The following is a 17,297-nucleotide window of genomic DNA, read 5'->3' as shown; positions in this document are numbered from 1 at the left end:
TTGGAACTGTTATTTGTCAAAAGAAATTTAAAGGTTCGTGTGGTGTGACTTTGGCAACTTCTGAAGACCAGAAAATCATTTCTCACTTAAGTGGTTCTGCAAGACTAGAAGGTTATTATTCGACTTTTATACTAATTTCTAACACTATGTATTTAAATACTAAAAAAGGAATGTGTGTGTATGTGTTGGTGTAGTGCAATAACTGGTGTGATTTCTATGAGTATTTAAAATTCAATATAAATCTGTTTGTATGAATGATTTTAAAGCAAGCACAAAATCATTTTTTAGTTGCATCAAAGGATTAATCTGTCTTTTTCAAAATGAATATGCGATCTTGATGGTGAACTGCTTCAAGCTTCTTATCGTACTCTAAGTGCAATACACATGAGTCTAGCTACACTATTCAGTTTTATACAAATCGTGCTGGAAATATACTGGCCCTACATGAAGTTGATATTTCTCCCTAGATGAATTATTTCAACAGGGTAAAATTGATTATGACTGTCATATATAGTTTAAACCTACAGCTATGTTATTAAGATAAAGGACAAAACTTATGAAAATTTGTCCTGGCAAGTGCAGCTTAAAGTTGATGGGAAGGACATGAAGATACCAAAGTATGCACATAGAAAACCCACTTCAACGACAGTCGATACATAACAAAGTGCCCAAAGTTGTTATGGTTTTCGTTATGGATAGCTTTGCATCATTGCATTTTTAACATTGGTGAAAACTTCTTGATTTGCTTCTCCGTTGCAGAGAATGCTCTAATGGCCAGAATACTTGTGGCCATAGTAACGCGGGAAAGTGAAAAAAACACAACCATTGCGCTTCGTCTGTTAGTAACTTCCTCCAGCTAAAAAATAATTGATTGTTCGGATTGAAAGAGAAGATTTGGTTAGTGGCTTTAAGAAAATGTTCTACCCGATTAGAAACATCTCAGCTCAAGAGACGTTTATGTCCAAATGAGTATTACCTGATTATTGGCTAGCTTTTAAGCGTGACATTTATGTCCAAAAGTTTATCTTAAGTATGTGTCTGGACTCCCGGATAATCCACATGACCAGTAGATCTTCGTTTCCTTTCTTCTCTTGTTTGAAAGTGTCGTGGATGATTGCTTTTCTTTGTTTACTTAGTTTGGTTAGCAGTTTTGTCAAGTTAATGTTTGTAAATGTTTAGATAGCATGGTTTAAGTGGTATTGCACCATCTTTATTTTTTAAGGATCTGTATTATATCTTGATTAGGTAATTTTCTACGATATCGTGAGGTTGTCTACTCAGTAATGGCCATAATCCAAGATGGAGACGTGTAAAATTTATATTAAATCTCTTTAGTCTTGTTTCTACCATAAATCTTTTGTATTTTGGCTATCTAATGTACTTTATGCAGTCATTGAACAAGGATGTTATGGAGAATCAACGACGAATTTAGAGGTTTTTATTAGACAAATCTAACATAATTTCGCTTACGACTTATTGCTTCCACTGTAACTACATGTTTGTCTCATTCATTTTTAAATTTTTTATGATAGGTCTGATATTATGCAGAGAGATATTTAAGCTCCTATCCGTTATTGCTTTTACAATTAAGAGGCATGTAAGTACAAGAGCAGCTGGATATGCGACTTTTCCATTTATGTATCTTCTGTCACGATCTTATGCTATTAGATCTATGTGACTTACATCCACGCCACATTTTGTGCGGCATTATTTCCTGTATAAAAATGTATACATTTATCTTAGTACCATTTGAATGATAGATTTGAGGTGTGTTTAGCGGCGCATATTTTAAGTGCATTCATTTGTTCCAAGCAAGCTAAAATTTTAAACTGTACCAATTCGAAAGACTTAATTATTTTCTCTTATCACATTTCTCTTACAACTAATTTTAGCTCGCAATTATTTATATCGTGATTACTTTTCTTAACTATTAACTGCGCATCGCGCGGGTATGCACACTAGTACTCACCAGAAATAGTGAGATTGAACTAGGAAGTGCTTAGACGTGGTCTAGTTCGTCTTAAAGCGAAAACAATCTTGTTATAGCAACACGATAATGACAAATCCAAGTGTTTTTTTTTGTATTGTACAGGTACTCCTACTCATTTCCATTTCTTGACACTAAGGAGTCGTTTGGTGCATGGTATAAGCTGGGATATTCCAGGAATAAATTTATATCTTGTACTAAACAAAATATAAAATGCATCCCATGGTATAAGCTGGGATATACCTTCTTATACCACTTATATGGTATAAAATAGTCCCAAGATATGAGATAAATTAGTCCCGGAATTATAATCCCGGGATAATTTTGGCCATACACCAAACGACCACTAAAGGAATGGTAGTAGTTGATGATGACCGAGTGGGCGCTCTTTATGAGCATACCTTTCCCCCTTTTCTTGCTCGCTCTCTCTCCTTCATTGGCGTACCTAAGAAGGTGGCCACTTCCCAAAGTTTTTCTTTTTGGTTTTCCCGGTGTTTGGACCTGCATTGGGGCCTGACTAATCTGGACTTGTTCCGGGAAGTTCCGCTTTGAGGTAAAACGCTCTCTGTCAAAGGAGATGTCATTTTCCGGGCTCGAATTCGAGACCTCTAACTTAAGAAGGGATACTTCGCGATTACCACCCACCACAATAACTTCCCAACGGTTAATCCATACACATTTGTACAGCAATTAGTCAACCAATTAGTTCCTTTTTTTTTTCCTTTCTTTTTTTTTTTTGAAAAGAAAAAAAATCAACCAATTAGTTAGTTGTGCCTTAATTTCAAATTTAACAAATATCTTTAATCCTAATATTATTCTAGAAAAACAGCCTCTGTCATTAGTTTGGATTACTGTCCATTAATAGATCATTATCCTTTTCTAAGAGATGTAGTATCAGTTAATAGATCTTCTCTTATTTAAAATGTAGCTCATAGGGGTTCCTTTCTTCAAGTCACAAGCAAAATCGATCGCCCAGCTGTTGTCTGGGATAAGAACACTCCCCTCATCGGATGAGATGATGCAATCCATCAAGGATTTTTTTTTGCTAATTCTGAAGTAAAGTTATTGTAGATGCTCTCAAACCAATTCACAAATTTACTTGAGCATTTTAAGCTACGGCACTAGGACGCCTACTAAATCCTGTGTTTGAAAATTTTCCGCTCTCTGTGCTGTGCTGTAAGTGCTCTAATGTGTAGGAAGACATAACCCCATCACCGGTATACTAGGTAATAACCAATAATCTTTGCATGAGCAAAGGCCTCCAGAGAAATGATGGAAGCGCTTTATATCTCTAACAACAATATTCCTTTTATAAATTAATGAAGCTGTATACGGTAAAAATCGGACATATGTTAGAACTGGTAAGACCAGAGATCGAAGGAAAAGAGGGAATATCGTCATCTGGTCCGGTTCCTCCATAGCCGAATTGATCGTGGCCGTTGGTCCGAACTGATTGTGGCCGTTGGTCCGGGAAATCGTGGCCGTTAGTCCGGGAAATCCTGGCCGTTAGTCCGTTTTGGCCCGATCTCTATGCCACCGATGGTTCGGAGACTCTTCCTGAGGGTTCATCACCGTTGATCCGGATAGCCGTTTGCCCGTGTATCCGTTGGTCCGTTATGACCGTTGCTGAAGCGCATCAGTGGTGTCACATCATGGTCGGCTACCAACTATGCGTGTGTCAGACGGCGCCGTCAGTCTAATCCCACCAAATCCGTGCAGAGCTGTCCTTGTTGATATTATTTTATTAGCTCACATCATATGAGACCCATGGAGATCACACTATAAATAGAGCACATCCCTCTCCTTTGTAGGGGCTGGCTCCCTGGGATCATCAACATTTTTGTACTAGAAGATATATACAAATCTCTCTCTCAATATTAGATTTTGGTCCGGAATCATTGTGTTCATCTCTATTACTTGTTCAAACAAATAATATTTATATGTTAGTAGGTGTATAAATCCACAGTGGTCCTCTAAGCATCATCGTTTTCTTCACATCTTAACCATACGAATCTTGTATCCATCAAATATATCGAGATTCAAACACATATCCTATACCCGCGTATAAATTCAATTGATTTACCAAATTCGGGGTAAACAGTTTGGCGCCCACCGTGGGGCTAGGATAATAGTGGTCTTTGATCTTGATCTCTATCTTACCCATCAAAATCGGAAACATCTGTTGTCCGTCTCGGAAGAAACGGACCAAATGGCTAACAGTGGGCAATCTGGTCACGTCAACAACAACGAGATTGTGGCCGAAAATGAAAGCAGCGGGCCGCGAGGATTGCCAAACCCCACTGACCCTTTAAATACTAACAATTCGATTACTTTGTCCGGGACACAAGTCCGGAAAGAACCGGATACCCCGAATGATAATATTGACTTGCGTTTAATTTTTGAAATGTTGCAGGAACAGAGAGCGGCGATTGCTGAACAGGGAATCGCAATAGCCCGGTTGCAAAATGGAGGAGATGAAGCAACCCCGGGGAAGACGAAGGGTGTTGTCGAAATCGGAAGAAACGAGCCACGGATGGTCGAGAGTAACGGTTCCGGAGCCGGTTCCTCCACCGAGGTTCTAAAGATGCTCGAAACTTTGGCGAAACGGGTAGACTCGACCGAAAAGAGGGTCGAGACGTATAACTCCCGGGTGGATCAAATACCGGGGGCTCCACCTTTGCTAAAAGGGCCAAACTCGAAAAGGTACATTCAAAGGCCTTTTCCTCCGAGTGCGGCCCCGAAATTGATCCCGAAGAGGTTCAAAATGCCGGAAATCCAAAAATATGACGGCACAACGGACCCTTGCGAACACGTGACCTCATATACCTGTGCTATAAAAGGCAATGATATGGAAGAGGATGAAATCGAATCCGTGTTGTTGAAAAAATTCGGGGAAACTCTGGCAAAATGAGCATTGACTTGGTACGATCATCTGCCCGAGCATTCAATCACTTCTTTCGAAACGCTCGCCGATGCCTTCATAAAAGCACACGCCGGAGCCAAAAAGGTGCAGGCTCGGAAGGCGGATATTTTCCGTATTGCCCAAAGAAATGATGAGTTATTGCATGAATTTGTCAGTCGGTTCCAAAGGGAACGAATGGAGCTTCCTCCGGTTCCGGAGGAATGGGCTGCACAAGCTTTCACAAAGGGGCTCAATGTTCGGAGCTCGACGGCTTCGTTCAAATTAAAGGAAAGCTTGGTGGAATACGAGGCTGTGACATGGGCAGATGTCCATAACCGGTACGAGTCGAAGATTCGGGTGGAGGATGACCAACTCGAGCTTCCCCCAGGGCCCGTAAATATGAATAAAAGTCTGGAGAGACCAAGGAAGAATTACGAACCGGAGGCCAGATCGTCAAGGGAGAGGTATCGGCCATATTCTCATCCTGAGAAACCAAGCTTCAGGTCGGACTAAGGTATGGACTCCTCGTGTTTTTCTATTGACCTCTTTCTTTTTTTGCAGGAAGTCAAGTACTGGATAAAGTTAGAATCTAGGTCTGAAAACACGTGTTGCACTCTTTTCCTTAGTACGGTTTTGTCCCAAAATGGGTTTTCCAACTAGGTTTTTAATGAGGCAACAAGTACAACGTGTTACTCAACAAAGATAAGGGACCAGCACCCGGAAACTCGAGGTCACACCCTCCGAAGTGGGGGCTTGATAGCACTCACCCGACCTCGCAGCTCGGATAAATACTAGGGGACTTATACCCACATCGAGGTTTACCCCGGTTAGTGGAAAACGGAGGGGCTCAACAAGTCATGACCGGACCAAACGATCATAATGAATCGTGTCCCATTCAACATTTTCTACGGCAAAACTAAGGCCCGGCCACCGGCCATAGCCTTCGACGTAAGGACCAAACGATCATAACGAATCGTGTCCCATTCAACATTTGCTACGGCAAAACTAAGGCCCGGCCACCGGCCATAGCCTTCGACGTAAGGACCAAACAATCATAACGAATCGTGTCCCATTCAACATTTGCTACGGCAAAACTAAGGCCCGGCCACCGGCCACAGCCTCCGATGTAAGGACCAAACGATCATAATGAATCGTGTCCCATTCTTCATTTACTACAACAAGGCAGAAGGAATTAAAATTCCCATATGTACAAACATTTTGCAAACGCAAAAGCTGGTATAACAATATCTCGAGTGTCTTCTTGTTAAAATACTCTACCCCGATGATTATCGCCGTATTTCGGCATTACTTCATTCGTATACCCTATTCCGGGCACTACGGTCGAAATTCGACAAAGGCAACAAGGTCATAGTGAACCGAGCCAAAATCGTTAACCCCTCAAACGGGGACTATTACATCGAAATTTAGTTAAGGCTGAGATTCAGGTGTCCAAAAAATACCGGCCCTAAAAATGCCTGTCGTGATTCGGAGACGTCTGAATTCACAAAGCATAAGATAAGTCCCACGGGCAAAAACTCCATCAAATTTCCGGACAAAACATACCGGATGAAGAGAAAAGCCAATATTCAGGCACAGCGCGAAATAATGACTCCGAGTCTACTTGCCCTTAAATCGGACCGACAACTCGGGCGAAGGTCATAACAGATATTCAAGCAAAAGAATAAAGAAAATCAAGAAAAATGTGTGTTCCATTTATGCGAAGGTCTTTACACCGGAAACCCCTACAAAAGCAAAAAACAAAAGGCTAAGTACAGCCCCTGGTCTATCCGATATGGATGAATCCGGAGTGTTCGGACATTGTCCGCTCGGAGTCGCGGGAGTCAGTCTCGAGGACTCTCTTAGCTTCTTCCTCGACCCTCTTAGCCTCAAGTATCAGGGCCGGAAGATCCGCGAAACTATGCCCGGCTTGCTCAAGGGTGACCCTCCGAGACTTCCACCATTCATAATACAAGCGATGAACCAAAGGGGATAAACGGTTAAATCAGCAACAAACCTGAGATGGAAGATGATTAGAGGTGACGAAATGAAGAGAGAATAAAGTGAAGTGAAGAAAATAAAATGGAGGAAGAATGAAATGAAGCCGTGATTCATCCACTTCCCGTACTCCGATAAAACTACGGTCCGGAAAGTGTGGGGGCTATCTGTATACGGTAAAAATCGGACATATGTTAGAACTGGTAAGACCAGAGATCGAAGGAAAAGAGGGAATATCGTCATCTGGTCCGGTTCCTCCATAGCCGAATTGATCGTGGCCGTTGGTCCGAACTGATTGTGGCCGTTGGTCCGGGAAATCGTGGCTGTTAGTCCGGGAAATCCTGGCCGTTAGTCCGTTTTGGCCCGGTCTCTATGCCACCGATGGTTCGGAGACTCTTCCTGAGGGTTCATCACCGTTGATCCGGACAGCCGTTTGCCCGTGTATCCGTTGGTCCGTTATGACCGTTGCTGAAGCGCATCAGTGGTGTCACATCATGGTCGGCTACCAACTATGCGTGTGTCAGACGGCGCCGTCAGTCTAATCCCACCAAATCCGTGCAGAGCTGTCCTTGTTGATATTATTTTATTAGCTCACATCATATGAGACCCATGGAGATCACACTATAAATAGAGCACATCCCTCTCCTTTGTAGGGGCTGGCTCCCTGGGATCATCAACATTTTTGTACTAGAAGATATATACAAATCTCTCTCTCAATATTAGATTTTGGTCCGGAATCATTGTGTTCATCTCTATTACTTGTTCAAACAAATAATATTTATATGTTAGTAGGTGTATAAATCCACAGTGGTCCTCTAAGCATCATCGTTTTCTTTACATCTTAACCATACGAATCTTGTATCCATCAAATATATCGAGATTCAAACACATATCCTATACCCGCGTATAAATTCAATTGATTTACCAAATTCGGGGTAAACAGAAGCAAGCTTAAAGAATAGGTGGCAGTCGTGACAAATCCTTAAATTCTTCATTATCCTTAATGTAGGTTCAGATGAATATAGCAGCCCATATGCAAGAGCTAGCTTTTCACCGTGGTATATCAGATTATGCTCCTTTTCCTCTTCATTAATATCATACAGAGCCATCTCTGTTTCAGGCACATAACCACCTAATTTCAACTGATTTTTCATGTCTTCCAACATCTTATGGATTTCCTCATGCCCCGTTTTAAGTGGATCAGATGCCTTAAACTCATAAACTGCATTTTCAATTTCAATTGAACTGTATCCAGGATTCTTTTGATTCAGCCGCTGTCCATCAATTCCCTAACTTCTCCAACTTCAGTCCATTTCTTTCTTTGAGTGTGAACATTTGATATTAACACGTAATTTTCTCCGTTCGTTGGTTCCAGTTCCAGAAGCTTACGGAGAGCAAATTCACCAAGTTCTTCTCTTCCATGAAATCTACAGGCACGAACTAGTGTCCTCCATATTATTGCTTCTGGGTTTAGTTTCATAGAATGAATCATTTCCATAGCTTCATCCAAGAATCCACCACGTCCAAATAGATCAATCATGCACCCATAATGCACAATCTTCGGTTGCAATCCAAACTGATTTATCATGCTTGAGAACCGCCTTCTACCTTCCTCAACGGTTTTGCAAGCGCACAAAACACCCATGAAAGTAACATCATCAGGCTTAAACTCTTCTACAACCATCCTATCAAAATCCTGCAATGCAGCCTCGCCTTTTCCATTCATGGCATATCCCGAAATCAATACATTCCATGTATAATTTTTTTTTTTTTTTTTTTTTTTTACTCCCATATCAAACACTTGTTTTGCCTCATCAATGTCTCCACATTTAGCATACATATCAATCAATGCAGTACCAACGTACACATTCATTCTCAATCGATTCCTCACAATATAATCATGGATCGACTGCCCTTGATTCAAAGCTCCTAAATGAGAACAAGCTGATAAAACGCCAACCATAGTGACCTCATCTGGTTTAGCCCCAAAAGCTAGCATTTCCCTAAACACATCAATTGCTTCTCTGAACCTATTATTATGCGTATAACTCGAGATCAACGCATTCCAAGTAACTACATTTCTCTCAGGAATTTCATCGAACAGTTGACGTGCATCATCGGGTTGTTGGCGAATCCTGTGCATGTAAACAGGACCAGTGTTTGTATAAATATCACAAGTGACCAAACCCAATTGAACTGCATTACAGTGTATGCATCTTCCAAATTCTCCACAACAACTGATTTGAGAAGACACGGCAATGTTGAGGAATCAGGAAGGATATTTAGCTTACGGATTTGGGTGTAAACGAAAAAATGAAACATTTTGAATCCGCATAGAATCTGATAAGTGTATTACATAAATTACAATCAACGAAACGAGAGTAGTCGTGGAATAGAAGAGCACTAATAGCAAACCAATTTGAAGATAAAGAATAATCTATCCGTTTCATAAGCGATAATTGGTCACGAGTGGGTTTATCGCAGGCTAGCTTTTGGTTCTCATGTGGCGCATTTTACGCGTTATTGGGAATCAACCGAAGCTGAGATTGTATAAGCCCAGAAGGTGGATGAATATTGTGTAATGATTTTCGGTGATGCTTTCATGGTTAGACCGATGAGTTTGAGTTTTATGCATAGTGTACAAACTTTACAATATCAGGTAATTTTGAAGGTAAATAAAGTAACATTTTTAAATAAAAACAGTAATTTATGTAAGAGTAAATAACATTAAGGAAAGTTAAATGCTACTTGTACTCTAACCATAATTAGCTCCTAGTTTTACTAGTAACCAAAATTATTCCTTCTTCAAATTGTAAACTATTTTAACGTTTATTTCTATCTCTGAAGTAATTCCTCAAACCCTTCAAACATTGTGAACTTTGTAACAAAATGATACTTCAAACACCTTATATATTCTGAACTTTGGGCTACTTCTTCTTGTTTAACAAAGTAATTCTTCAAACGCCTTAAATATTCCATCTGCAACCATTTAAAGGGTTACCATATCGTTAGGTTGGAATGAAGCTTTAGGAATTAAACTTCTATTAGTATTTGTAGCAATTAGCTTGCTACGGAAATTGCAGGAAAAAATAGTAAATAAATAACTAAATGAAAGAGACAGATTTCATATATTTTTGATAATGAGAATTACAATGACTGGCAATATAAATACCCTCACAATGACAGCCAAGGAATGTAACAACCCTATCTAAAATTAGACAAGTGTCCTGCCTGCTTCTAGAATATTTAATGGAACCAGGGGACTTAATTGAATTATAAAGACTCATGGGCTAAAGCGCCAACTAAAAGACTAGTGGGTAAATAATAACATAACAACTAATTAATAACCTCAGAGAGAGGAATTATAATTCTCTCAAGCTTCATCAGAGATGGTCGAGATCATGACATTCCACTCCCCTTCAAGAACCTTGACATCATCAAGGTTCAAAATTTGGAAACTGGCTCTTCAAAAATGAATACTCCTTCCAAGTTGCTTCTTCTGGAGCAAGATTAGCCCATTGAACTAAGACCTCAATCACGGCCTTGTTCCTTTTCTTGATCATCCTCCGATCTAAAATTTTCAATGGTTCTGTTAACATCTGACCATCTGAGGTGCAATAGGGAGGATCTTAGTTGAGAACACTCTCTCTCCAACCTTTTTCTTTAATTGAGAGACATGGAACACCGGGTGTATTTTTGACCCGATTGGTAGCCTGAGCTCATAGGAAACAGGCCCAATCCTTCGAATGACTTCATATGGACCAAAATAGTGAGCAGAAAGCTTGATATTCTTGCGGATTGCATTTGAAGTTTGACAGTAAGGCTGCAATTTCAGAAATACAAAATCTCCAACTGCAAAGTTTCGTTCTTTCCTTTTTCCATCTGCATAAATCTTCATTCTTGCTTGTGTTTTGCGAGGTTATCTTGCAGAACTTTTGACATCAGCTGTCTTTCTCTCAGCACCTTGTCCGCTGCTTCAAACTTAGATTGTGTAATGAGATCAAAGGTGGGTTGGGGTGGGTCATAGCCGTACAATGCTTTGAAAGGCGTCATTCCAATCGCTGTCTGAAAATTAGAGTTGTACCAAAACTCTGCGAATGCCAGCCATTTGCTCCAATCTGATGGTTTGTGACCTGTCATACATTGAAGGTAGATCTCCACACAACGATTTAGCCTTTCCGATTGCCCATCCGTTTGCGGATGATAAGCCGTGCTCGGTTTAAGTTGAATCTGTAATCCCTTAAATAGTTCTTTCCAAAAAGTGCTTACAAAGATTGGATCTCTGTCGGAGACAATAGAACTAGGCATGCCGTGCAATTTACATACATTGTCTAGAAACAACTGGGCAATCTGGCTAGCATTATAGGAATGAGTTAAGGCAAAAAAATGAGCATACTTTGTATACCTATCAATAACTACGAGCACTGAATCCTTTCCATGAGACTTGGGTAATCCACTGATAAAATCCATGGCTATATGCTCCCATCCTCTTGTTGGAATGGGCAAAGGTTGAAGGAGTCCCGGATAAGCCACGCTTTCGCCCTTGTTTCTTTGGCATATTTCGCATTGGGAGATCTGATGCTTAACATCCAGCAACAGAGTAGGCCAATAGAACAATAGTTTGAGTCTTTGTTGAGTAGCATGTATACCTGAATGTCCTCCCCATGGTGTGGAATGCATTTCTTCAATCAGTTTGCTGCAAAGAGGCCCATGGTTGCCCACCCAAACTTTGTCATTTCTTCTAAGGATTCCATTTTGCAACTGCATGCCTTGAATTGCATTTGGGTCTATACTCAGTTGTGTGATAAATTCTTGGGCTACTGGATCAGTTTGATAACTATCCATGATCTCTTCAGTCCACTTGGGCTGTACTACTGTGAGGCCCGAACATTCTCCTTCATCAAACCTCCTGGAAAGAGCATCTGCAGCAACATTTTCTGCTCCTTTCCTATATTGAATTTCATAACTAAGACCCAATAGTTTAGTAACTCCTTTGTGTTGTAGTGAAGTAGTGATCCTTTGATCCTTAAGGAATTTGAGACTAAAATGATCGGTTTTGATAATAAAATGGCTCGGTTGCAAATAGTGTCGCCATTTTTCCACTGCATATAGTAATGCAATTAACTCCTTTTCATATGTGGAAAGGCCCAAGTGACGAGAGCTCAAGGCTTGACTGATGAATGCCAATGGCCTTCCATTTTGCATCAAAACTGCCCCAACTCCTTTGCCACTTGCATCTACCTCCACCACGAACGGTAATGAGAAGTTGGGTAAGGCTAAAACTGGCGCATGAGACATGGCCTGTTTGAGCTCTTCAAAGGCCTGAGTAGCTTCCAATGTCCAGTCAAAACCACCTTTCTTCAATAAGTTAGTCAAAGGCTTGCTGATTATGGCATAATCCTTGACAAAACGTCGATAGTAACCAATGAGGTCCAAAAAACCTCTTAATTCCTTAACTGACTTTGGACACACCCAACTCAACATCGCCTCAACCTTGGTCTCATTGGTGCTAACCCCTTCACCTGAAATTATATGACCCAAATATTCCACTTTGCTTTGCCCAAAACTGCACTTTGATTTCTTCACAAATAATTGATTACCCTTCAATAACTTGAACACTTCCTGGAGGTGTTTGAGATGTTCAGGTAAAGATTCGCTATACACCAATATATCGTCAAAAAACACGAGCACAAACTCTCTGAGAAATTGCCCAAAGATCTGGTTCATAAGGGCTTGAAAGGTTGCAGGGGCATTAGTCAGCCCAAAAGGCATGACCCTGAATTCCCAAAGCCCATGGTGTGTTCGAAAAGCTGTTTTAAACTCATCACCTTTTTTCATACGGATGGATTTGATGATAACCTGACCTTAGGTCCAATTTAGAGTAAAACTTGGCTCCATGTAATTCATCTAATAAGTCATCAACCACAGGTATGGGATATTTATTTTTCACAGTAGCATCATTTAACTTACGATAATCAACACACATTCGCCAACTAGAATCTTTCCTTTTTACTAGAAGAACTGGAGAAGCGAAAGGAGACACACTTTTGGTCACTGTTTGGGCCCTTAACATTTCAGGAACAATTTCCTCAATGGCATTCTTTCGTTCAAACGAATATCGATAAGGCCTCAAATTAACAGGCCTTGTTCCTGGCAATAATTCTATTGCATGATCACACTCGCGACTTGGGGGTAAGCCTTTGGGTTCTTGAAACAGACCATCAAACTGTTCCAAAAGTCTTTTTTATCTCATGAGGTATGGCTTCTTTGTTCTCAGCTGAACAAACCATCAAAAACATTTGGGCTATAAAATTGCATTGCCCCTTGTTAATTAATTTGGAAATACCTCTTGTGTCTACATGGGATAATTGTTCTTCATCAGTGCAACTAATTAATGTTACCCACTCCAATCCATATAAAAAATGATATACTCAAGGGGCGAGTATGTAACATTACTGGAGCAACTGTATCAACCCAATCCATACCCAATACCATATCGCAACCTCCAACCTTGAGCACTCCAAATGTAAAATTGAAGTTTAGTTCCTGCATTTTCCATGAGAGCTTATGGCATTTTTGCCTATAACTTAAGTACTGCCCATTGGCAATTTTAATCCTCATGGGCCTACTTAGATCTTCTACCAAAGCTGAACTAGTCCTAGCAACTTGTGGATCGATGAAACTATGTGTTGACCCACTATCAATTAAAATTACTACTCGTTGGCTCTTCATAACACCAATAATTTTAACCGTTGAGGGAGACTCACTCTTGCCCAGAATCACATTTAGTGTGACTTCAGCCTGTTCAACTTCCTCAGCTTCCCCTCCTTCTTGCTCCATCACTTCTTCACTAGCATCCTCAAACACCTCATTCTCCATGGTGTTAAGGACTTTGTTCTTACATCGATGTCCGGGATGATATTTATCATGACACTTATAACATAAATTCTTCTCCCGCAGCATTTCTAGTGTCATATTTTGCTGGTTTGGATTTCGAGTATTAACCACAACAGGGTTTTTAGTCATTGAGCTAGGGACATTGGGCCTATAGTTGGACGGGTTGGGACGGTGCAAGACTTTGTGAGATAATTGTTTGTCCATCTGCTTATACATGGTAGTGAACGAGCTTTCATGTAGTTTGGCACATTTATAAGCCTCCAATGATGTCTTAGGCTTTGCAAATTGCACCAAGGGCATTATGTCTGGTTTCAAACCCCCTATGAAACAGGAAACAAAATGAGGCTCCTGTAATGCTGGATTAATTAAGACCATAAGGCATTTAAGTTCATCAAATTTTCTTTGGTAACTTTCTACATCAGTGACTTGATCCAAACGATTGAACTGTTTAATAATTTCCACAGGCATATTATTGCCGAACCTTTCACATATGTCGTTGCAAAATTGGGCCCAAGCAACAGAACATCTATGATCAGCTAAATAGCTATCCAGCCAACAATCCGCAAAATCCCTTAAGTGAATCGCCACCTAATTAATTTTTTCTTCATCGGTTACTTGATATAAATCAAAGTATTTCTCACAGCGACGCAACCAACTTCTTGGGTTATTAACATCAAATTCAGGAAAGGTGAGCTTCCCTTTTGGGAGTTTGGACTGGACAACATTGGGTCCAACTCCACTGTTAGGATATGAGGCCCAACCCAAAGAAGTGGGTTGAAAAGCGCTAAGAGGTACTGCATATGGTTGAGAGGTTGAGTTCAAATTTAAGGGATATGAATAAGGTTGGGTTATTGGGCTGGTAGAGAAAGAACTGATCGGATTTGTGAAGCTAGGGTTCATTGACAAGGGGTACGACTGAGGATGAAATGGCTGGGTGGACATGGGATAGGGAAAAGCATGGGTAGGTGGAGCAAAAGGGTGCCACGGGTGCGGCGAAAAAGGTTGAGAGTCGGTGGGTGGTAGTGAAAAAGGGATCGATGTACTGGTAGGTCTTGGTGGTGGTCGGAATGCGGTAGCAGAAGGGTTTAAAAGGGTGCTAGAAGGTATTTCTGTGGTGGTTCTTACAGGGGCTAAAGACCTTGCTGATGAAGATGGATCTCTTCCTTGGCTGCTCATTATCACCAACATCTCTTCGATTCTCTTAGTAGAATCAGAAAATTCTACCATTTTGCTTTCGAATCCGTCATGTTTTTCTTCAATTTATCCATTCGCTTCATCGATTCTTCCATGAAGATTTGAAGCTGTTCTTCAACTCGTTTCAGTCCGTCGTCATTGGACTGAGCTTGAGTTCTTTCCCCCATACTCCGATTGCCAGAGAACGCGGCTCTTGATACCAAATTGTAGCAATTAGCTTGCTACGGAAATTGCAGACAAAAAAAAGTAAATAAATAACTAAATGAAAGAGACAGATTTCATATATTTTTTATAATGAGAATTACAATGACTGGCAATATAAATACACTCACAATGACAGCTAAGGAATGTAACAACCCTATCTAAAATTAGACAAGTGTCCTGCCTGCTTCTAGAATATTTAATGGAACCAGGGGACTTAATTGAATTATAAAGACTCATGGGCTAAAAGACTAGTGGGTAAATAATAACATAACAACTAATTAATAACCTCAGAGAAAGGAATTATAATTCTCTCAAGCTTCATCAGAGATGGTAGAGATCATGACAGTATTGAATTTTTTTAGATCCCCTAGTATATGAAAGAGTGAAAAAGTTCTTTCCTTGTTGTGGAATAAGAAGCCTTCGTATCTTAATGCACGTATTTAATTTTTTCGGAACTATTAGAGCGGGATCCACTTTTTGGGGAATATGAGTCGAAGCAATAACAAGAATATTTCTAGAAATGGAATTTATCTTTGGATAAATATATCATCAATAACTATTTGTAAAGTTTGTTATTTTGGTTGTGAATCAAATCAGAGGAGGGTTTGAAGGAGTAACAAAAGCTTATGGTGGTAGAAGAAGCGCATAGACAAAAAAAAAAAAAAAAAAGGATCCACAGATTGAGAGCGATGAAGATAAAACAAGATGGAGGATTTCGAGGGAAGGGAAGAGAGAGAAATAAAACCAGATGGAGGATTAACAAAGAATAAATAAGTGCGTAAATTTAGAAAAAGAAATTTACTGAATATTGTGTAATAATTTTATCCTTAGTACTCAACCTACTGGTGCATACTTGTAGTATGATGATTAGATATAGTTATAGCATGGTATACTTGATGAAGTCCATCCATTGGTGGTAATTGGCATGTGCCAATTTAGTTGGCGACAAATTGAACTTGGAGCCAAAGGAAAATTTGTGGATTACAAATTTTGAGTCCTTTTCTTTTTTCTTGTTTTTGTGCTTGGAGGCCAAGTTTGGTCTCCTATAAATGGAGAGCATTTCTTCCATTTGGAAGACACAACAACAAAGAGAGAAAGAAGAGTGAGGCATTCACAGATAAGAAAATAGTCAGTGAGGAAAAATAGAGAGTGTGAGCGATATTGTAGTGAGGTGAGAAAATCTTAAAAGAGGGTTATTTCTTTTGAGTGTGTAGTGGTCTTCGGAGTATTTTACTCAGACTTACAAAGTGTAAAAGTCCTTGCTATAGTGATATCAGTTGCTCCTCTTAGCCTGTGGTTTTTTCCTTTTGGGTTTCCACGTAAAAATCTTGGTGTCATTACACTCCTTTTCCCAACAACAGGTATCAGAGCACATGTTCTGCTCATTCACAGAAATATTTTTTGCGGTGGGTCGTACTATACTCGGTGAAAAGAAAATGTCTGGAGTAAAGTACGAGGTAGCAAAATTCAACGGTGATAGTGGTTTTTCAACATGGCAGAGAAGAATGAGGGATCTGCTCATCCAACAAGGATTACACAAGGCACTACTGGAAAAATCCAAAAAACCCGAATCCATGAAAGTTGAGGATTGGGAAGAAATTGATGAAAAGGCAGCTAGTGCAATCAGGTTGCACTTAACAAATGATGTGGTCAATAACATCATCGATGAAGAGAGCGCATGTTGTATTTGGATCCAAGTCAAAAGCCAGAAATTGCTACAATTGCGATCAACCAGGTCACTACAAAAGAGATTGTCCAAATCTAAAAAGGGACAAAGGTGAAAGTAGTGGCCAGAAGAATGACGACAACACAATTGCCACGGTGCAAAACAATGATAATGTTATTCTCTTCATAAACAAGGAAGAGGAATGCATGCACTTGGCAGGTTCAGAGTCGGAATGGGTGGTTGACACAACAACATCTTACCATGCCACACCGGTAAGAGATCTTTTTTACAGATTTGTAGCAGGTGATTTCGACACTGTGAAAATGGGTAACACAAATTACTCAAAGATTGCGGGGATCGGAGACATTTGTATCAAGATAAATATCGGATGCACATTGGTTCTGAAGGACGTGCGCTATGTACCTGATTTGCGGTTGAACTTGATCTCGGGA

General features: G+C 40.1%; 1 protein-coding gene across 1 annotated transcript; it reads right to left on the bottom strand.

Annotated features, from left to right (window-relative positions):
* Nucleotides 1–8,151: 8,151 nt before the first annotated feature.
* Nucleotides 8,152–9,027, bottom strand: LOC132611652 (pentatricopeptide repeat-containing protein At1g50270-like). The gene has a single exon (XM_060326050.1). The coding sequence runs from the start codon at nucleotides 9,025–9,027 to the stop codon at nucleotides 8,152–8,154; it is 876 nt and encodes a 291-aa protein (XP_060182033.1).
* Nucleotides 9,028–17,297: the final 8,270 nt, after the last annotated feature.

Source organism: Lycium barbarum, chromosome 9, assembly GCF_019175385.1.
Source record: "Lycium barbarum isolate Lr01 chromosome 9, ASM1917538v2, whole genome shotgun sequence".
In the NCBI taxonomy this organism is placed as follows: domain Eukaryota; kingdom Viridiplantae; phylum Streptophyta; class Magnoliopsida; order Solanales; family Solanaceae; genus Lycium; species Lycium barbarum.
The sequence above is the reverse complement of the archived record's forward strand: the minus strand, read 5'-3'. Positions and strand labels throughout refer to the sequence as shown.